Source organism: Rhipicephalus microplus, chromosome X, assembly GCF_043290135.1.
Source record: "Rhipicephalus microplus isolate Deutch F79 chromosome X, USDA_Rmic, whole genome shotgun sequence".
Taxonomy (NCBI): Eukaryota; Metazoa; Arthropoda; class Arachnida; order Ixodida; family Ixodidae; genus Rhipicephalus; species Rhipicephalus microplus.
Genome location: NC_134710.1, coordinates 168113609 through 168137744, shown reverse-complemented (window position 1 = coordinate 168137744; position 24136 = coordinate 168113609). Strand labels below are relative to the sequence as shown.

Here is a 24136-nt window from a genome sequence, read left to right as displayed (position 1 = left end):
GCGAAATGACTAATGAAGCGGCGGAAGTAGAATGCCAGGCCCAGGAAACTTCGTAGGTGTTTCTGATTTTCTGGCCGAGGGAAGCGTATCACGGCAGCAAGCTTGTCAGGATCCGGACGAACGCCCTCTTTGCTGACTAGGTGGCCCAACACCTTGATGTTCTTGTTGGGGGAAATGGCATTTTTTTGTGTTTAGCTAAAGTCCAGCACTAGAAATACACGTCAAAACTTCGTCCAAACGATCAAGATGCTGACGAAAAGAAGAGAAGAAAATGACGATGTCATCTAGACAACAGAGACATGTTTTCCATTTTAGGCCGCGTAGAACTGTGTCCATCATGCGTTCAAACGTGGCAGGAGCGTTACATAAACCGAAAGGCATGACGTTGAATTCGTACAGCCCGTCTGGTGTTGCAAAGGCAGTTTTTTCTTTGTCCGCTTCGTGCATAGGTATTTGCCAATAACCAGACCGTAAATCGAGGCTGGAGAAAAATTCAGCACCTTGCAGAGAGTCAAGTGCGTCGTCGACTCGTGGCATCAGGTAGACGTCTTTGTGCATGATCTTATTAAGTGCTCGATAATCGACGCAGAATCGCACCGAACCATCCTTCTTTCGGACTAGCACCGCAGGTGATGACCACGAGCTGGACGAAGGCCGGATAACATCTCGTTTGAGCATATCAGCAACGTTGTCCTTTTATGCAGAACCTTTTGCTAGGCTTGTTGGGACATGTTACAGAAGGAACAAAGCACCACCAAGACAAACACAAGAAGTATAGGCGCTTGTCTGTGTCGCTCCACATGTTCATGAACACTGGCACTTCATTCCTTCCATAGCACAGCATGCTTTTTTGTTTACACAGTCTTCAATTTGTGTCATATTGGGCTAAATTCGACTCACACCAGCAACATCACATTGAGTGGCCCGATTCATAAAAATGTGACAATAAATGTTTTTATGTAGCATTTCATTCTATGAGCACTGTACATGCTCAGCACACATCGGATGTTCAGTTTCTACAAAGAATAAAAACAAAAAAATCATATACCTTGCAATGTACACAGACATGTTCTGTGCCCTTTTCCTAACCGCAAACAGCATACCTGCCAAGTTGAAGGATTCTGAATTTCAGCAGGAAAGGGGGGGGGGGGGGGGGGTCGACAAGGTGAATTATTTTTTACCGTTTTTTCGGGCACCAGAACAAAAAAAAAAAAAAACACCACGGAAAAAAAAGAGGAGGAGGGGGGGGGGGTAGGGTTCTAATTGCACGTGCCAACATCAGCATCGAGGTCTTATGATGGCTTGGAGTGGCCGAACTCACAAGGTAGGTTTCCCACTAAGGTGAGTCTCTCAAAAGGGGAGCGCAAATACTTCCGAAATTTTGCATCATCAAAACAACTAGCAAAATGTAGTTCCGTCAAAAACACTTGCGAATGTCTTCCTGGCACACATGTAAACGAACCGGACCGGTGTAGCTGGCTACCGCGAAAGTGCAGGCCAAAGCTCACTACCTGATTTTTTGGAGAGGAACGCCAAAACGCTTCTAGCCTTTTTTTTTTGTCTTTATTGCCCTTAATCTGCTGCTGCATTAGCCACGTGCTCTTGGAGCTCGTAGATCGCTATCGCGTTGCCGCAACCGCGTTTTTGTGCACGGCGGTTGCGGCAAACTATAGTTCCGTTTTCGATCCCCGTACACTGGCTGCGCACGTGCCTTCAAAACTAAGTTTTTTTATGCTATCTATGATCACATCTGCCGTGGTATTGTCCACAAGTTTGTGGAAAGCAGCGTTGCTTTGACTGGTCGAGCATTGGACACGGCCACACTTTCAGAGCGTTGTCACCATACATAACCATGTAAAGAACGACCGCGGTTTCCTCCACAGTGGTTGTGGCAACAACCACGCGTACTGTAGAAGGAAGTGCGTGCGCTGGTTGTGCGCATACTTCTGAAGCTTCGAGCACGCTGCTCTCAATCAGCCTTCGTTCAATCGTTTTGGAACTAAAGTTCGTATCACACGCCGCGGTTAGGAAAAGTGTTCGGAACATTTGAATCTTGGCCCAATGGACACAGTGAAATTTGGCTGGGGAACTTTATGAATTCGTATCTGCCACGAGACTACTGTACGTTTAAATGAACACTTCCTAAACTTCTTTACAATAAAATGCGGTAGGTACACAAAAAGCTTGGAGTGGACTGACCTGCATTTCTGTCCATGCGGCCAGATCACACGCAGAAATTTATATTTCCGGGAGATTTTTTATGAGAACCTTACAAACGGAAGAAACTGTCAAAATCCGGGAGTCTCCCGGACATTCTGGGAGACTTGGTAGGTATGTAACAGGCATCTTTGTTCATATAGGCAGCCAGACACTGGCACAAAATCAGCAAGCAGAATTCAGATAACTTTAAGCACACTAACCTTCACGGTCAGCCATGCTGTCGAAGAAGCACCAGGTGTGTTTGTTTTTTACAGGACACTTCACAAAGCAGACATAGTGGCTTGTTTCAATGCAGACAACTGCAAACAGGTCCATAACTTCTCTGCGAAGCGGTGCATCCTTTCTAAAAGAATCTTTAATCAACAATGGCTCCTGCTTATGGTCTGTTCTGTCTTTATGTTGATGAACCTGTAAACAAGCAGGAAAATAGATGGATCAGTGCACTTTCTAGGGAAAAATCTTTTAAAATTTTTCTGAATTTTTGAGGTTTTTTCAGAACAGTATCACCTTGAGCAGATATTCACAACCGTAAAATGAGGTACTTTGTGACATCAGGGGTTACTTGGTGACCCACGCTCAGGTTTCTGTATTTTAGATATCCCGCCACGAATAGACGTCGCCCGAAAGTAATATACCACTCAAAAAGCTCATCTGACATGCCAAGTGACCTAGCATCAGCCAGCCAAAGTTCCCATCCTCCATAGCCACTCTAGATGCTGACATGAATGCTGTTTTGGCACGCATTCTTGAAGCACTGTAAACTTTGTGTGCACGACCCGTCCCCATGACAAAAACAGCGAAAACTGGTATTTACTTGTGATTGTTATTATGTAGGCTAAAATAAACTGCAATATAAATTTAATCATTTCATGTCTGTTTAAAGTTATAAAAAGGAAACTGAAATGTTGATACTTCAAGGGGTAACCTTGTGACAGGCCAACTGTCCCAAAGTTACCCCTAAAATTGCAGTTCTTCCCCCAGTATCCGAGCTAGATGACCTAGGAAGAGGTCTCTTTTTGAGGAAAACAGTGCAGAAGAAAGCTGTGACAGCAAATCGTCCTCAGATGGTCAGCATGGCTACAACAAAAGATGGTCAGAAGGAGATACAAGTCATTCCGAGGTACTCTCCGGAATTCTCGCCAACCTATCTGAAACAGACACTACTACCACTTCCGTGACACTAAATACTAGCAGCATCCTGAGGGTCCATGGTGCAGGTTCCGCAAAAATCTTCAAGAAGGAGGACTGTGTCATGGTAAACTTTGAACGACAACATTACCCAGGTAGAGTTACGGCAGTCAAACCTCAGGGGTATATTGTCAACACTAAGGAGAAGACCCACAAGAGTTGAATATGGCTGGACCTCAAATACGCAATCTTGTTCTCGAAAGAAGAAAGTCTGTAGACAATGGAATCACCTAGGCCAGTAGGCAAATGGGGCATCCTTGAGGTAAAAGATCCTTATTGAGGAGGTACATGTATGAATCAGTTTTCATACAATTGTAACATTGTTAGAGCAGAAAACAGTTCTAGATAACTCAAATAAAGTTTTATTAGGGTAACTATGTGCCACCCCTTTTTTCCCAATCATATTCCGCCAAAAACAACGTTGCCACAAAGTTGCTCCACACGATTGGGCAACATTGTGACAGCTTCTAACCTGAATATAGCCGTTTGTATTAAATGTGTGGATATGTAGAACATTCCATCGCACGAGGGAAGGTTTTAGCAATGATATAATGTTCACCTTTACGTTAATAATTCTCCAGCAAGAGATAAAACGTGCAAAATATGTTACAAAGTAACCCCATTTTAGGGTAAATTATTTTGCTGAAGTTACAACATTATGTCATACGAGTGCATTACTGCATAAACATTTTCCCATGTGAATTTCTCTCCAGACATTCTTGTAATACTTGTAACTAACTGTGGCTGGCTTGTGTATCTAAAAAAATAAGGAAGCAGTCTATAATTGCAGGAAGCAGTCTGCAGTTATTCCACTGCTCTCACTCTGGAATAACTGCAGCTTTCAATACACTAAGAATGATGAAAGGAACACAAAGCAGTATTTTTTTTCAAAGGCTCTGGAAATGTTGACCACCTGGGTTTCTCTAACATGTACCTATATCTAAGCAAACAGACCTCAAGCATTTTAGCCTCCATCGAAAAGAAAACTAAGTCAAATTTTAACATTTTACATATGCCCCACCGTGGTGGTCCAGTGGCTAAGGTACTTGGCTGCTGACCCCCAGGTCGCAGGATCGAATCCCAGCTGTGGCGGCTGCATTTACGATGGAGGCAGGAATGCTGTAGGCCCGTGTGCTCAGATTTGGGTGCACGTTAAAGAACCCCAGGTGGTCGAAATTTCCGGAGCCCTCCACTACGGCGTCTATCATAATCATAGCGTGGCTTTAGGACATTAAACCCCACAAATCAATTAATCAAATCAATATTTTACATACTCTTTAGTATATGTACCTACTATACTGCTAATGCACTATGCAGCCAAGGTTAATGACTGATGCACAAAACACACAAGACGAAACAGCTGGCAACTGCATTAGAATGCACCCCAAGCCATTAATCAATAACATACACATGACTGGTACATACATTCATATTTTGTTGACTAAGCATTTATGTTTCATACATGAAAGTATACTTTTCAATATATGTGAGACTTCAACAAGTATAAAAGAACAAAAAACAATAAAGGGTCTGGGCTTGAGCTTGCTCACATGGTTTCATTACTTGAAACAGCATGAAAAAAACAAACAGATATAGACAACGCTTGGGCATGTCTGTTCTTATGTTATCGTTGCACTATTTTTGGTAATGGTAGAAGAACAAACTAGCTGCCACTGTGATCAACAACTTTATACAAGACATGCCTTAACCACATAGTATTAGCACGCTCCTAGGCAATTGCAGCACTAGAATCTGCAGAAATTGGAAGTCTACGCTTCATGCATGGCTGTCTCCTTTTTTTTTTGTGTTCAACATTATTGGTGCTGTTGGCTGGTTGGCTAAGGCAACACTATGACGTCAACACAAGCCAAAAGTGCCCGCTGTCCTGGTCGTGCCTGCTTACATAAATATCAACAATACCTTGCTCACAATTGCCTTTTATTTTTATGTCCCTTATAATACAGCAAAGAAGTATAAATTTAAGGACTCATCTCCTTTGTTAGACCCAATAATAATGAAAGCTTACAGACAATGATCCCAAGAAAAGTACAGCTGTGCAGATCACTAATCACAATATCAAAGTGTCAAGAAAATCCCATCACTTTTACCGATAATTGTCAAGAGGATTGACAAAAAAAAAAGCAAAAAAGAGATGAAAACATTTATTCTGCATGCAAGCAAGGCAGTGCAACTATGTACTACTTGTTTGCAGAAAAGGCATAGTCTGTCAGCTTTGATTGCTGCATGCATAGCTGGCGCACATCTTTCTCAAGAGCATCTACTTGCTCTACATAGGTGAGCAAGAGGTTCTTCTCGAAAACAATGTCCCAGAGAGACTGTATCATCTGCTTGGCCTCCTGCGATGACAGTGCCTGTGTAGGCTGCCCAACTGTGTCGTCATAGTTGTTGCTCTCACCGCTGTCCGCAGCACGGCGCAGCTGGTGCGGAGACCTATTTTCAGCGAGCACTCTACCTAGATTCAATAGCTATATCCAATATCGCGGCACTGGATCATCGTATAAAGTGCTTCATTTTACCATAAGAAACATACAAAGGTGGATGGTGCTTGTCATTGTTCATTGTTATATCCAATATATTGTAATAAACGGTATTGTTACAAGTAGACTTGACTCTATAGTGGATGTTGTTAGAAGCAATCGTAACATAGTTGTGAAGAAAAGTGAATGAAAAGGTTATTCTTTCATCAATTTTTCTTTCTTCATATTTTATTACAATTACTTCTAATGACATACCTTATAGTACTTTCTTTGGCATCATTGTTTGTAAGTTCTCAATAATTTATTTTTTATTTATTTAGTAATACAGTCGACTCTCGATAATTCGAAGTCCCTTAATTAGAATTATCGATTAATTGGAAGTGGAGTGGGGGTCCCGTCAGTTTTGCATGCAGTTCAACAGGAAGAAATTCTCGGTAATTGGAAGCTAGAGGTCTGAAATTTTGGTTAATTCGAATTTATTTTCAATCGAATTCCCGGAGGAAATTGTAATGTTTGTTAAATTTCCTATTTTCGAAGTGCTAAACAACAATGCGTGTCCGACCAGCACCCAAGGGCATCGCAGTTGACCCCAGCGCCGCAGCTCAAAGCGTCAGCTGATGGCATCGCAGTTGCATGCAGCACCCCAGATCACTAAGCGGCTGCTCCGGCGGTTCCGGTTCCGGGCCTCATTGTTGATCTCGTTACGGTCGTGTGCGGACTCAGCGTTTTCACGTGCGACGAAGCTCCACGTGCATTTACTATGGCAGCTCGCGGGCCTTCTCAGACGCTTGACTTGGCGACGAAAGTCAAAATTTTGAAAGAAGTTGAACAAGGAGGCACCGCCAAGCAAGATATTGCAGAGAAATACGGCATCAAGCCTAATACCCTGTCTAACATCCTGAAGAACAAGCGCTCGGTACTGGACACATTCGAAAATGACCCAGTTCAAGATGTCTCGCAAGAGAATGCGCACCGGCGCCCACCCGGAGTTAGAGCAAGCACTGGTCATCTGGATTCGGGAGGCTCTAAGCAACAGACTTCCTCTCAGCGGCGATATCGTTGCAGCGAAAGCGTCATCGCTTGCGATTATGCTAGGCACCGAGAACTTTGCTTCGTCCGATGGGTGGCTCACACGGTTCAAGCAGCACCACGATATGGTGTTTAAAAGCGTTAACGGGGAAAAGGCTGCCGTCAATGCTGAAACATGTGATACATGGAGGGAAAATCAGCTTCGCAAATACTTGGGAGTATATCAGCCGGAAGATATCTTAAATGCCGACGAGACAGCACTTTTTTACAAAATGTTGCCTGAGAAGACGCTGACTTTTAAGGACGATGACTGTGCTGGAGGGATGCGTAGCAAAAAAAGAGTGTTGGTGCTGATAGCGGCGAACATGACGGGCACTGAGCGATGTCGCCTGCTCATGATAGGCAAAGCTGCTAAGCCTAGATGTTTCAAGGGCGTGAAAACGCTTCCTGTCGACTACGCGTCTAACAGGAAAGCGTGGATGACCGCAGACCTATTCAAGAATTGGCTAACAAAATTGGATTGCAAGTTTGCGTTATCCAAACGCAATGTATTGCTCCTTGTGAACCAATGCAGTGCACACATGAATGTGCCGCTCTTGAGTGCAATACGTGTCGCCTACCTGCCAGCGAACACTACATCGGTGTTACAACCACTGGACCAGGGGATCATCAAAAACGTGAAAGTACTGTACAGGAAGCATCTTCTTGAGCGGATGCTGTTGTGTATGGACAATGCAAGTCAGTACCAGGTGAGCCTTCTCAGTATATATATGCTGGCGCGAGCGTGGGGTCGCGTAAAGGATGAAACCATTGTGAACTGCTTTAGGGCGTGCAGCTTCATTCCAAGTGGTGCAGATGATGACGCGTCTTGTACAGTGGGGGAAGAAGACACAAGTGAGCTTGACGTTGATGGTCTCCTGCCAGCTCTCGGTGACGTTCCTTTCGAGGAGTACATTGCCACTGACAGTTCGGTAGAAACGTGCGGTGCACTGTCGGATGGTGAGATCGTGGAGATGGTTCGGCCCAGCGAGCCTAGTCACGAAACTGAGGTTGATGACGACGCCGCCGCAAGTGAGCCACTATCGCGGGCTGCTGCTGTAGCCGCAGGCCTTGCCCTCGCGCAGCAGTTTTTCACTGCTGGGAGCAACGCCGAGAAAGCACTCGGGCACATATACAGCCTGCAGGACTTGCTTTCTGCTGCAAGATTCAGCAAACAGAAGCAAACGGCAATTACAGATTTGTTCTCATAAACTGCTTTGAAATAAATGTATTTTTCGTTCATTGTGGTTAATTGGAATTCCGCTTATGTCGAAGTTTTTCGCGATCCCCGTGAACTTCGTATTAACGAGAGTCGACTGTACTGTCAATCCCATCAGGGATTTTTACAGGAGTGGGTATAAGTGTTTACAAATATTATATATTCACACAATATAACAAATGTAAAGATTGGATAATACACAATTATACAATAGTAAAGAAAAGTCATGATACAGAATTATAACAACAATGGACCTTCGTTAATAAAGAGTACACATGTTTCAGTTACATGTGTAGAAAATAAAGAAGATATAACACGAATAGAGAAAGGAAAGCATGCCAAGATACAAAATTAGAACGACTTCTACCATATCGGATCCCAAAGATCAGTATATGTACTCGTAAAGAGGACAGACAATGAACAGTACAATCCTGATAGCGTTGCTATCTTGTAGCTGACAGAATGGTCAAGCCAGGAAGTTCGACAAATTTGTTGACAGTGGGCTGCGCAACCACCGTCTCGGGTAAAGCATTCCACTCAAGCAGTGCCCGGGGAAAAACAAAAAACTAAAGGCATTGTTGGCACATAAGTATTCTTAGAGTGTAAGGTGATGCTTTTGACGAGTTTCTCTATAAGTGTTGAGGGAAATATATGTGTTCCAATCTATTTTAAGCTTGTTCTGTAGGATGAGGTACATAAATTTGAGTCAGGATAGCATTGCACGACTAGCTAGCGTGTGAAGGCCAATCTCTGTCAGCATTTACGAAGGTGAGTCATTGCGCCTATATCCGTAACAGATAAAACATGCAGATTTTGCACTGGACAGCCTCGATAGCGGCTTTGTGGTTTTGGGTCGACGAAAACCATGCCACAGTCGCATATTCTAAGAGTATAACCATCGCATATACCAAGAGTTTAGCTTCTCTAGTCGAGTATTGCAAAGCCCGCTTTAAAAACATCAATTCCCGCATCGCTTTGCTTGTCACGTGTTCTATAGCAACATAGCAAGCACAAATGGGCATTCTTCACCCTCTATTTCCAGAGAGATGCATTTATACACAACATACAAAGCAGTGTGCTTTGTGGTTTTGGGTCGACGAAAACCATGCCACAGTCGCATATTCTAAGAGTATAACCATCGCATATACCAAGAGTTTAGCTTCTCTAGTCGAGTATTGCAAAGCCCGCTTTAAAAACATCAATTCCCGCATCGCTTTGCTTGTGACGTGTTCTATAGCAACATAGCAAGCACAAATGGGCATTCTTCACCCTCTATTTCCAGAGAGATGCATTTATACACAACATACAAAGCAGTGTGCAAAGCAAACATACAAAGCAGTGTGCAAAGCATACAAAGCAAATCAATTAGGTATAAATATTAAATTTTTTTGTGCCCCTTTACGGGTCTAATGTGCACTTACCGTTTTGCTGCAGCTATCACAGTAACTGGTACATTCAAGGCCCACATCTGGTCGAAAGCATTCCCAACACTCTAGTGTAGCCTGTCTCCCACAGACATAGCAAAACCTGTATGCTGCAAAAGAGGCCATTGCACATAGCCAAGACGATTGTTACTAAAAGATAATCAAATAAGTGCTTCAATTAACAGTGAGGCATCATTTTTCAGCATGATACAAACTGCTTATCACATCCAGGCCTCTATATCTGATAATCATAAGATTTATGATAACAGATTTATGATCTATCTCCCAAATAACAAGATGAGAAATGACAAGGTTCATTTACTAGAAGGAAAGAGAAAAACAAAACAATGCGGCTTTTTCATTATGCCACAGCGCATGCGCCGTTCCTCTAATGAGGAAGTCAAAAAACGCCTCCTGGTCTTGGGGGCTTATGTTCTACCAACGCCAGTTCTCAGGCTCTACAAAACTCCACCAAATTGGCAGAGGAAAATGAAAAAGGCAGATTACAAAAACAACAAGAACATCAGACAGGCAGTACTGCACAGCCTGCTACTAAGTGCATAAAGCTAAAAATAGTTTCCACACTAGCAAATGTTACCGCTTACATAACTTATGCCAGCATTTTCTTTCTTCTGGCCATAGGCAAACACATTTTTTTATATTTGTGTGTAATGAGCACCTGTGTGCTCACTTGGATGTTTATAGTGTTGTTTTTAATTACTGTAAAAAGTGGGAAGTTGTGACCTTTGACAAAAAGAATGACTTATACTAATTAAAATGTCCTTAATCACTCATATCTCTGACGGCTAAATATTGGGCAATATACCAAACTTAGTAAAAATAGGCCGGTTACCAAAGAAAGTGGTGTCTCCACACAGTTAACCTTAATCTAATGAAACTATATTTTGCAATGCTACCCATCCAACAACGAAGGTATTCATTTGGTTCAAAGTTGCAATCACCTCGAATTAATGAAACTAATTTGGTTGCAAACGTGATTTAGCAAGGATTTTCCAGGAATAAATGAGCGAAAATGGGGCAATTGCGATCTAATTTCGGCATAGACGAATTATCCCTAGAGCTTGCGCTTCAACACTGTCGAGTTAAAATATCTTGTCGTCCTAGCCACGAATGTAGTTTTACTTTGACGAGGATGAAGCCACACCTATACACGAAACATTTGTAGTGCTCATACATACTGAATAGTGCTAGGGGTGGCAGTGCTTTATTGTCACTATAAACACGTCCACATGAACACTGTGGTGGTCACAGGCCCCACCGTGGTGGTCTAGTGCCTAAGGTACTCGGCTTCTGACCCGCAGGTTGCGGGATCAAATCCCGGCTGCGACGGCTGCATTTCCGATAGAGGCGCAAATGTTGTAGGCCCGTGTGCTCAGATTTGGGTGGACGTTAAAGAACCCCAGGTGGTCGAAATTTCTGGAGCCCTCCACTATGGCGTCTCTCATAATCATATGATGGTTTTCGGAGGTTAAACCCTACAAATCAATCAACTATGGTAGTCACTTTTATTATTTCATGGTTTATGTGAAAGACAACTCAGATAATCTCCTTGCAACTTTCTTGCTTGTCTGCTGGCTCACACAATTATTGCTGTCATTTTCCTTCTGTTAATTGCACCTTAAGACACTAAAGAGCAAAGTAATTTTTCGCATATTAGTAAAGTACAATTTCACAATCATGCAAACGCATATCTACAGCAACATGACGCTTGTTAAGCGAGATACCGTGTGAAACGAAAATGCATGTGGTGACGCCACCGTGAGATTCCTACACCAAACACCGTGACGTCATAGATTTTGAAGGAGACAACTAGGTCCTACACAGCTTCTAATCGATAAAAATGAAGTACATTGTAATTTGTGGTTCCCATAGAATAAGCGTAGGAAGTTTGAGAAACTTTCAAGGACAAAAATACGAAAAGCACATTTTGAAATTTTTTATATCACCTGCGGAGATTTTGGCACGCAATTTAAAAATTAAGCTTCTGCCTTAATTTTTTCTGGTAGTAATAAACGTATGATGGTAAAACAGATGGCATTAGAGCTCTCAGAGTGCACTCCCTCAATTTAAACTAAGTCATTGTTTCTCTTTAGTGTCCTTTTAATTTGACCGCTTCTGTGTATTGTTTGCCTCACCCGGACACGTGAGGCTCCATGTCTGGGGCAGCCTCGGGGACTTTTCATGTGCGCAGCAGTTTAGTAGCTTTTGGGTTATGCTATGTTAGAATTTTACTATTCCTATCCCTATTCAATTCCAATTTACTATTCCTATCCCATTCCTATCCCAATTTTCAAAAGTTCCTGATGTAATGAAATAATTTGAGCAAGGTCATCAACTTTTTAAACAGAGCTTCAACTGTATTACAGTGAAAAAAAAAAAAGCTAATATGCCCCGAAATTCCATCAATTAATACAGCTATTAACCGACAAATTGTATAGTTTACCAATTGTGCTAAACTGTAGCTGGTACTACTCAGTCTGTTGTTGTCCTCCCAACAGTAATCCAGATTTGCTTCATGTTCTTTGCAACACCATGAACTAATGAACAAAAAGTGCCCAAATGTGTGCATGCTCCTTTTTTGTTATTTGTATGTTTGTTTTTGTTATTTATTTTGTTCTTTAGCACAGAGGCCGCCGCCTTATGCAGGCTTACGTTACGCTATGCATGATTTTTATTTTAAGAGCCTGCTCGTGCTTAGTTAAAAAACAAACAAAGTACATTAGCTACAATTAGCAAAGAGGAAACCGGGTGGAGCAATTGCCTGCAAATTATGCAAGGCTGGATCTGTCGGCTACCTACAACATCCTTAACCTTATCTCAGCAGTCCACGTGTTCACTAATACACATGCCCTCGCATAGGTGCAAAGTTATACAAAAGGTTTAGATTATTTAAACCCTTGCTTTAGCTTAAACCTTTTACAGACACACAAACAAGATACCATTTGTAACCCATGACACTGCGAGCACCTCACATTAACAAGCCATCCTGTAAGAGTGTCTCATTAGCTACCTGTTCAGAACAAGTGACCATAACCTGATTGATCTTTCTCCTCAAATGTACTACAGTTAAACCTGAATATAACAAAACTGATAAATTTTCTGAAAAATTTGTTATGAAGAGGTTTTCGTTATATCCAGGTTTGGCACAAAATTTAGAAAACAAACGCACAAATTAAACAAAAGGGGGACTGAAGGCAAAGCTAACCTAGACCACATATTTTACAGTAAAAAGCTGCGTTATTATTCCGATGCCAATTATATGGACACTCGCGACGGGTTTTTGCCGTCACCACCATGTTCCGTAAGAAGTCCAAATTGATAATACATATGCCCCGGCGCATCTTAACTTTCAGGGGTGGGTGAAAGCGCGTAAGCGCTGCTGAAGCAGAGATCAAATGAGTGGGTACGTCCCTATCTCCTGAAAAGTGCATAACATCTCCCGCATGTTGTTGCAACTGCTGTCGAATGCTCAAACAGAAAGTGAACCACCCGTCTTGAACGAGCATGAAACAATGCGGGGAGGGGGGATCGCTTGAGTAGCAATAATGAACTTGGATATTAAGGGCGGTCGCGATCGCTGGCGTGCTTGATATCTCGGCGAGTATCAATGCGGTCTCAACGCGAAGGGACTGTGTGAAAAGAGCACCTTTCCCTGGAGCGGTTGTATGCTCATACAAGCGTTTTTTTTTGTTCCAGAATATCGGATTCAAAAGAGTTGGCTGCCAGCCTTACTTCTTATAACATTACAATTTTTCGCTATCTAGATCATTGCATTGCATTGAACACGCCACCGTGTTGCCAGAACTAATCGGCTAATCGCGAAAGCTACCAGCCTGCGAACTCGCGGTGTGGCACAAAACGGAAGCGCGTGACGAGTCGACCTCCGAAGATCCATCGTCACCGTGGTCTCGGAGAGTTTCCATCAGCGCCTAATCTGGCATCCCCTCGGTGGTGAAGACAGGGTTATCCAAAATTAAGAAAAGTCACAGTTTCGCCGCAAGGGCGAAGCAATGAATGCGATAACAACAACTTGAAATTTAACACTTAGAACGGCAAGCAGATCAAAATGTGCAGCGCGCTGCTCAAGCCCAAAGACGCACGAAAACAACATACACAGGACGACAGCAAACTAACAACGTTTACCGCTCGGCACTTAACGCGCTGTTTAAACAAAAACGAGGCACGAAACGTAATGAGTGCGAACTAACAGCTAGGTGCCTCAGTTGTTACTTCGCTGAATTTAAAACGCGCACTCTTTTCGCAAACGACGCCTGTCCAGCGAGCGAAGTGATCTTTGAGCACCCGGCAACTAAACGCAATCGTTCCGGTCAAAGTCGAACACGTGCGATTCCCCCCACCGAAGGACAACGCACACGCATCTACCCCCACCCCCCATTTGTGGGGCAAAGTATGCGTGGGAGATAAGTGTCGGCGCACCATGACGAGCTAAGCGCCTAGCGCGGGTGGGCTTTTTTTTCATGAGTTTTCATATACATAGATGCAGCCGAACACTCCGCCGCGTGTCTTGCAGCAGTTTGACGCTGACACCATGTACGTTTCGGTTCTGTTGCCAAGATGCTAACCACACATGCTGATATTCTATTCATGCCTACCGAGGTATTATCTCGGCAAAAGCGCCCAGCACTTCGCGACTGGCATCACTGAAACTAGCCTTGGCCACGCATCAAAGTGTTTGTGTTAAAGGTGCTGACGGCTGTACGTATACATATACGCTGAATGACGGCGGCGGCAAAAAACCTGCTGAGACTGTCCACACACACATACACACACACACACACACACACACACACATGCACACATTCACACGCATGCACACATGCACACACACGCACACACACATATATATATAGAAAGCAAAGCTGAACGTCGTCGGGGGCCCCACCATGCGCGCGCAGTGAAACTATGTAGGCGTGCACGGTGTCGAAAACAACGAGCGAACGACACGGACACATACGCCGCGAAAACTATTCGGTAAAGCGCCCTTCATATGCAGCGCGGCCCCACATATGAGACGCTACCTAGAAGCATGGCACTGCCAACGCGCGAAAGTATTTTTTTTTTTTAGCAGGGGGGGGGGGGGGGGGGAGGGGCACATACCCTGCGGCGAGAACGGCGGTAACGCAGGCTCGTGGGGTGTAGGCCCGCCTGCCCGTCGCCGCTTTGCGCTTGGTCGGCGGAGGGGCAGCCAGAAGATGCATGCTCGTACCAAAATGACACAATGCGGAGCGAAATTCCTAGATTTTCCGTGGGGCAAATTCGATATATCAAAGTTGTCTCCCGCTGTTTTGTTCATAGAGGTCGCAAATACATGCGATTCTATGGAGTGACGGCGGGGAATGGAAAAACTTCGTTATATCGAGGAATTCGTTATATGGAGGTTCGTTATAAGCAGGTTTAACTGTACTCCAATAAGAAAATCGTCAGTCTATACAACAGAGGATGTTACACAATAATCACTGATGAATTGAACATACACACACTGAATCTGACTCCACACTGAATCTGAAGAAAACCAGTTGCTTCAACAATAAGTTGAAGAAGCTTCTAGTGCAGTTTATTTGGACAATTTCAGTTCACCTTGACTGCAGTGAGTCATCATTCACAACATATTTTAAATAACTGGACAACAAAAGTAACACATTTTTTGTTGTGCTAAACTGAAGTCAAGTACAAGCTCCTTGGTAAAATACCATGCAGCAGAACTTACTTGTTAGCTATCTGTCAATGAAAGAATTTGTTTTCTCATTTATAGTATTTGCGTACCTTACTATCAAACATGAAAAAATTCTGGCCAGTAGTCAACCCAGAGTAAACCAGTGCTGTAAAAATTTCTAATAATGGTACAACTTTATCTGGTCATGAACATGTCAATCCTTTAAAACCCATGTTTGTTCTATTTTTTTAACCATAGCTGCAATCACTAGCTAATAATCCTGACTGATACTGGTTTGCTAGCAAAAAAATTTGAGATTGCCAAATGCCAAGCAATGTCAATTTCCTGTAATCTCAATGACTTATGCCTCGAACGGTAATTAACATCCTCACAGACACTGCAGAAATTTCCGAGTATCTAAGGCCTGCAGGTGGCTATTATGAGATCATCAGCTAATAAAACCGTAATAAAACATAACCCTCACAATGTCCTTCAGCAAGTAGAACTGCTAGCACGTAAGACATTTCCTAGCCTAAAATATAAAAATTCGTTTCTCATTGGTAAACTTTACTTCATCAAGTTACCAGAATACACACATAAAGGTGGCATAGAGGCCATTCACTAATAATTAAAAAGAGACAAGTTCTGACACTAAATTTCATTGTCGTTTCAAAAACTAATCATTATTTCACAGATCTTTACACGACTTCACCACATATCTCACATTTTTCCACATTCATGCATGCTGCTACACACACACAGCATGCATGGCCTGTGTGTAGCAGCATGCATGAATGCATGATGCTCACCCAACTATACAAATGGTCATTTCCATTTCATGATCCTTTTCTCTCACAACAGCAAACTAGAGTAGCCCTTCCTACCATAATGCTGATAGCACTAATTCATTTGCCATCAAAGATTACCGAACATAATTTCATAAATGACACTGTGGACGACTTGTTCAAGAGCACACATGCTTGAACACTCTACACACACACAAAAGCTGTAGACCCTTGCAGGGGTACTTGGAACAAATGCAAAGTATGTGGGAGTTTTACAGTTCTAACTATGCGAAGCCTAGAAAAGCTGCCTGTCCTTGACGTTACTGCTCAGCCAACCATGTGTAAACCCAATTCTTTGCCTCTGGCATGCTTAAGTTGACAGGTCTTTCTTTTTTTTTTTCCTTGGATGTACCACAGAACCTATGGCTTATGGAAGATTCAGGCACTGCCATTCAATTTGACAACTACTACATGTGCTTGTTCATTTAGCCAATGTAATGCTTTGTCTAAGTTCTGCAGGGAGAAGTTTGCCCAAAAGCAAGCCTGTTTGTCTTGAGCTTTTCATGCCATATCTCCTGAAAAGTTGCCATCCAGATTTACATTTGGTTCATTGTTAAAACTGACGCAGAATCCAAATGCAACTTCTGTCCTAATGGCAAAAACATTCATGACTCCAGCAATTAAAACATGCACTTGACCCTAGCCTAACACAACAATCTCTCTCTTTCTCTCTTTTACATGTTCCTTCTCTCTATGCAATTATTTAAACAGTTATTTCTCATGCGTATTAAAGCAAGCTTACAAGCATCACTAATAGTCAACTTATACTTTACTGTCCCTAGAATGCTTCATTACCAAGAAATTAGTATACTGCCCTTGGCCCTTCATACCAATGATACTCAGGTATGACATAATAGAGATTATTTCTTCAACTTTCCAAATATTGCACATATAATGACGGATGAGTGAGATTTCAAGTATGAATTCTCTTGCTCTGTAAGAAATACACAGGTAATGAAGCCAAAGAAAGCATAGGCAGCAATTCTTGTGACTTTAAAATAAAGGCTTTTGATGGTGGCAAGAATGCTCAAAGCCCGTGCACTTCTATTTCTTGCTTTGAGAATGCTCAAAGCCCGTGCACTTCTAAGAACTCCAGGGGGTTAAAATTTTCAGAGCCCTCCCCTATGGCATCTCTCATGATCATATCATGGTTGTGGGATGTTATACCTCAACAATTAATGTGTTATTGATATTGAAATAAAGATAATGCTTATGACAAATGGAAATTAAAGCTGATGAACAATGATGGGAATGTTTGGTGCCCACCAACAATGCATTTCTTTTTTTAAGCTTTAATTAATTTCTCTTAAAGACATAATTACTATTACACTTATTTAAAAATGACAAATATTGACCCTTATGCTTTTATTGGCTTCATTACTTAGTGACTTCATTAAGTTGCGCCTAAAGAAAAACAGGCCACTTGAGCCATTCACATACTTTTGTTTTACTTCCCTGTAGTGGTTCAAGAGTTTTATAAGTGCTAGCGACTATCTGTTCTGGAAATATTTTACTTTTTTATCTAAGCATACAACACAAATAGAAGAATACTCCCATTCAACTTTGTCACTATCTAAAACAATACTGCACAAAACCCTTATGCTGTTTCATGCACTTACAATCTTCCAAGGCATCTGTAATGTCCAACTTCAGGCTCGGTACAATGTAGTCATACAGCTTAAACTGCTTCCCACAGCGAGGCATCTGGATGATCAATGCTTTAGGTGCCTGCAGCAAATGTATAAGTTGAGTTGATTCGAAAGAGCTTTCCAAAAACCATTAAATAATAATTTACTAGAGCTAAAGTTTTAACAGGAAGCCTTGCAGATCAACAAAAAGGAGAGCTGGATGAAAAAATTCTGCAGTCTGGGCTAAATGTGCCTTGGGGCCCTAATGATTATGAAGATTACTATAGAGATGATGGCACTGTTTTGTTTATTAAGACAGTGAATTTTTTGAAGTGCACATGTTGCACTCACTGAACAGTAAAAAAATATACATAGTACTTGCGGGTTCGGGCAACAAACTTTCTTAACTTGTTTTCTAACATAAATAAATTATTATTCACTGACGTACAGAATGGTATGTTCCTTTTATCAATCCGTCCCAAATTTAAGATTGAATAGAGAACCACATCAGCACTCGATAGAGGCTTTCACTTTCAATTAATGTAATCATGGAGTTTTGCACTCTAGAATGTTGGAAGAGTTTGTTTTGAGTCATGATAAAAAAAAAACATGAACAAGACAATGGCACAATAGAAACCACAGCACAATGCACTAGTAGTAACTGACATGTTATACCTAACACAATCTATCCACCATCTTTCAATGGGTCTGATGTTACTTTATCCTCACCAGCAGCTTTGCCTTTTTGCATTTCCTCGATAGGGCTTTCTTTGCTTACCCTGTCGTTACTGGTGGGATGTCAGGTTTCTCTGGGCTATTACTGCTTCTTACGATATCATCCTGGTTGTCTCAATTGCTGTACAGTTCTGTGTAGAACTCCTACACTACTTCAACTATCTAGGCTATATTGGTTGTCACCTTGCCTCCCTGGTCTCTTAATGCATAGATCTGATTTTTACCTATGCACAGTTTTGCCTTCACAGCTTTTAGGATTCTTCTGCTATTTACAGCATGCTCAATTCTCTAGGTGTTATATCTTTTTAAGCCGGCTACCTTGCGCCTATTGATTAACTTCAAAAGCTCCACCCGTTTTATTCTGTCTGTTGTATTTGAGGCATTTATGGTTTGACGTCTCTTGTTGAAGTTTTTCATCTCCTGTGACAGCTTGCCAGTATCCTGCCTAATGACTGTACTCCCCCCTCAACTTCCATTGCACACTCCTTAATGATATTAGTCAGATTATTGTTCATTGCATCAATGCTGTCTGTTTCCTTGGTTAGAGCCATGAATCTATTCTGAAGTGAAGCTCTGAGTCCCTGTACTTTACCTCTCAGCATCAGCTCATTGACTGGCCCCTTTTCCTCTACCTTAATCCAGCGCTGCCCGATGGCAGTCAAAGCCTGCCTTTTTGTTGCCTCTTTGATGACTTAAATAAGTAAACACCTCTTTTCAGTGTCTTCTCCCCAATTTCTATAACATTCTCTTGCTAATAGTGGAGACAGTAAAAGCCACAGTTGCATTTTCAGTTAAATATATTTATTAGGGATGTGTAAATATTGAAAATTTCAAATATTTTTGAAACAGTCCATGCTATTTGATTCGATTCACACTAGAATTTTACTATTCGTACCTCCCAAAAAAGAATAGTCAATGTCTAATTGAATGTGACCCCTTCAGATTTTAAAAAGCACACCTCATAACTCTCGTATTGAGGCGACGCTGCCTTTCAGGCTCTGCTACGGCCCCAAATGTATTGACTCAAAAAAAGCTGGTTCTAACATATAGATGATAGATGTGGCAGAGGTGGGGGCTCAGTTAAGGCTGTTTCGGACCTGAAATTTGAGCGAGTAGTCCGAAAAATTGAACGCCAAAGATTTTTAACATTAAAAATTTTAGATATTTTTATATATTGACACCTATGAGGCAGATTTGAAACTCTGGACTTCAAGGAAACACGCCTTCATCCACCACATCAGTTGGGCTTCCATAGAAGTTGAAAGAAAAGGAGAGGCTGAGGAAATAGCATCTTTGCCCTTACGTCTCAAGTGTTGTTGTCAACACTTTAGTTGCACTAAATCATGTGTATAAGTATGATTCGGCCTCTGCATTACCTCTTTCTCTATACAACAACTACGAAACACCACCCCGCCAGCGCTTCGTCAACCTAGCATGATAAAACACTTTCATGTTGCTTTGTCACAAGAATATGCCGATAAACTTTGTTATTTTGCTTCAAATTATTAAAAAAATATTGCAAAAATCCTAGAAAAATATATTGTAGCAATATTGAAGAAATAGTTGAAAATATTTCAATTCGCTTTGCACCCAAAGTATTGCTATTTACACAGCTCTAATATTCATCGTGCATGATGCAAACTTATAGGCCTTAGCAATTCACACAAACTTTGTTTAGAAGCATTTTGATCAATCTCTTTAGATTAGTTAACTGTATTTAGAACATTTAAAGTGGAGTATGTCTGCCATTGGTGGCTGCTTGAAATGTCTTTTTACAAACTGACAATTTACTTATCCACTGAAATATGCATGAATAAGCAAATAAGAGTCAAATTATACTCGCGTATTTCCTAATCACTTTTATAGTGAAGTGGGTCTGCAATTGGTGGCAATATGGTGGCTGCTTGAAATGTCTTTTCACAAACTGACAGTTTACTTATCCACTGAAAGATGCATGAATAAGCAAATCAAAGTAAAATCATACTCGCATATTTCCTGATCATACAGCAGCAGCAGTAGAAATATTATAGTACAGTATTTAGGAATGAGAGCATTTATGGAGGTGATTTGGTGGATGTCAAGAAATCCCTGACAAGTCACTGGAAGCATCACAATATGCCAAGACATGGCAAGTATACAAGGGCTGCTCTGACGCAGGCCCTTGCAATAGAATAGTTAGGTCAAGCAGTAGTATGCACGAGATATACAATGAAAGCGTTTACGAAGTCACCTGGTGTATAACCGATTATGTACAGATGCTCACAAAAAAACATGGGATGCCAGACAGGAGGCCACTTGTTGGCAGAGCTCGGCCATTGAACAACATAGCTATGATCTGCACGTGCACAGTTTCCCTAGCACGCAAGCAAGCTTGGTGCATCTTAACTGGATTCTACACCTTGTGCCAAAAGGTTTGCATTGAATGCATCTTTGTGGTGTCACAGAAGTGCCAGGCGGAAGGGGTCTGTGACACTCTGTGTGTACGTGTGTATTGAAACATGCAAGTGCATGCACGAGAGTCCTAAAAGCTTAGTTGCCTTTTATCTTTTGTTTCATCTGGTGCCATTCATCTTTTTAACATCCCTATCCTGACAGGACTATTTATTTACTCTGTGCAACTGTGAATAGCGCTTTCTTAGCACATTCAACACTAGCCTTTGGCGCAAGGCAATGTCATTCTAGATGTAATATGGAGCGAGGCTTGCTTGCAAGGGATGCCACATCCAGACCATGGCACTATCTTTTTCCAGCAGCTCACTCCACCAGCCAGCACCTGCCTTTCTGGCATTCCAAGTAATTCAGTGAGCACCTGTACATGACAGCAACAGAGTGTGCTTCACTGACGTTAAGTATCTGTGTTGAATGACACAGTAATAGGCAGCAGAAAATAACCTAATCAGAAATTAGGTCATGTTAGGAAGACATCATGATGAACACAATTTATTCTTAATCTATTTCTCAAGGTTGGCTAGTTGTGCTTGAAGGTAATAAGAGCCTTTTTTTGGGGGAAAAACTTGGCTGCTTTAAGCACTTCACTATGTATATCTTGGTCTTTCTAAAATATTCGTTCCACTTTTTCTTTCTCATGCACAGCCAACTCTGGAGTGCTAAAGAGTGTACAGACTCTACAGAGCAAATATTTTACCACTAAATTTATACAGAATGGTGCTGCGAAGGTCCTGGCCACAATTAACAGTCAATTTTGCAGGACATCAGATGTTTATATGCTTACATCTTCACAATGAAGTATCAGATTTATTCCTTATTTAGAAAAAAAGTGTTTCCGCTCTGTCACTGCTGCAATTAGATAATCAGTCATTGGCACACGGAAGAGGCCTTCTATTGGGGGTGAGATCGAGCTATAGGTGGCAGCACCGTTTCCGTGCACGTGTGGATCGGCGATCGGCAGCGCATATACAAATACACAAAGCGGCACTTCGTTGCATGCGGTCTGAGCCGATTGTCGGTGAATAAAATGCGCTGACTACAGTTCACTAGCAATATCTACGCTGTTCTCTACTGAATCGGTGCACGAAGCCTATGCAACGTTATCATTAACCATGAGTAAAGAGCATTCTGCCTTTCATAGGGATGCTCGCCCTGGGTGATTCTTTTCACGCTTTTGCACTACATCACGCCTTTGCTGTGTTGTTTGTATGTGCTCAGCTTGTGTTCTGCCTGCTACGCACTGCTGTAGCGTGACTAAACTACTTATTTACATCTTTGTCATATGCATATTACAAAAATAAAGACAAAAAAAATATCCCAAAAAGCCCGCTTATCTGTGCGATTAGTTCAGTACCACCATTCGCACCTTATACGCATATGATTTTTTTTTTCTCTCTCAACCTGTTCACTCACCATGAAATGTGGGACAGTCGACAAGTCTAATCAGGAAAGCTTAGTGGCTGACGGTGCTTTGCGCCACACTGCGTTTAGCACGTGTATGCACATGTTCTTGCACCAGTAAAAATATAAAAACCTTATATAAGAGTTCAGCACAAAGCTATCATCGATGGATTACGTGCATGACAGTGCTACAACAAAAGCCTGGTTATTGGGAAAAGCATGTTTTTTTGTTGTTGTTTTTTTCAGACAAAAAATGATTACTACCTTCTGTCAGTCACTAACAATGCCACACAAACACTGAAGATCATGTGAAAAAGACGAAATTTTCAGTAAAATTATATGACATTATACATAAGGCACGCCGTCTGAGTTAATTTACAATGTCTGGGCTCCTTAAAGTGTTCTTAAATCTAAGCACATGGTTGCACACGGGAACTCTGCTTTATGTACAGCTTGAATACCGATGTGTCACAGTTTATGTGATAGTAATATTTCTATGTAGTGGCACCATGGCCAGATAAACACAACTAAAGCTCTTCGCATGATCAATATTTTACTACAGTCCCGTAGTTGTACACCTACCAACACAAAAGCGCGCGAGTGCATGACCTAGAACCTGTTTTTTTTGTTTTTGTTTACAACCGAGTGGCTATAAAACGCTGCATTCACACACCATTTAATAGTCCTCATGTTTGGGAGGAAACCAAGAGCATTTTGCAATGTGCTGGAAACAGAAAGCGGCACTGACACTGAAATTATTCTCGTGAATGGAGGGTACGGCGACAATAAACAACACTCTGGAAAGTTGCACTCGCCGATCTTATTACAATGCATTAGCACACGAGCAAGAGCAAATGCTTTCGTACGTCATTTGAGGCATACATAGATACAGTTACACTTGCACAGTTATACGTAGAAGCAGTGTGAACAAACCACACTTTGAGAATGTGCATGACGTACGCACACATAGAAATGCAACGTCACCAGCAGACGACACAGGGAGCAATCCACACTTCACCACTTCAGCCAGCTGCTGCCAGGCAGCGACTCTGCTCGATCTCACGGCCAATATTTTCATAAAAGCACAGCTGTTTGTGTTTTCTTGCCAACCCGACTGAAAGAATGTTCCTGCATAAAGCTGATGCATATACTTTAGCAGGCAACATGACCGTTTTTTTGTTATTTTTTTTTTATTGCAGAATTCAGTGTAAGAGCTTACGTTTGAAAGAGGCACTTGATTATACCAGCTGTTCCACGTGAGTTGTTTCAAAACCAAAAATATGCAAGTGCTATGCAAACGGAGAAAACTAAGAATGCTCGGCATCGCTCGGAGAAAGACAATTTCTTTTTAATTTCACCTAATTATGCGATCAGCAAAATTGGTGTGGCACTACAGAGATCGGGCAAACATGAATTGACACATGGGCACCTGTGTATGTGAGTTCATGTCTTCACTTTTTCCCTATTCTTTCAGTACCCCACGAATGGTCCTCAAGTAATGAACAAACAAGCTCAGAAAAGTGCCCTGTAATCAGCAAATATTATTAACTTCTCCAATATAATCTATATATCAAAAGTATCAAAGGGAAAATTGTAGGCCATCATTAAAAACCTCCAATCCAACTTTTTGCTACTTTTTACATGTCACACAAATATCCTTAGAAAGCAAGAAAGGAAACGTGTAATATAAAGAGAACGTGCCAGTCGATAATCTCATTGGCACGTAGCTTGGCTTTGCTTTTCTGTAGCTTAGATCATCCAGTCATG

At 41.8% G+C, this 24136-nt stretch overlaps 1 protein-coding gene across 9 annotated transcripts in view; it reads right to left on the bottom strand.

The window, feature by feature from the left end:
* Positions 1-24136, bottom strand: part of CYLD (ubiquitin carboxyl-terminal hydrolase CYLD) — a 125517-nt gene that overhangs the window by 5753 nt on the left and 95628 nt on the right. For 8 of the 9 annotated variants that reach the window (XM_075878165.1, XM_037428536.2, XM_037428537.2 and 5 more), the window contains 3 exons: positions 17777-17885; positions 9615-9727; positions 2421-2628 (listed from right to left, as the gene is read on the bottom strand). In XM_075878165.1, the coding sequence (XP_075734280.1) occupies positions 2421-2628; positions 9615-9727; positions 17777-17885 (430 nt within the window). Of the gene's footprint in view, positions 1-2420; positions 2629-9614; positions 9728-17776; positions 17886-24136 lie in introns of those variants that run through there. The other variant, XM_075878163.1, reaches the window with a different exon arrangement.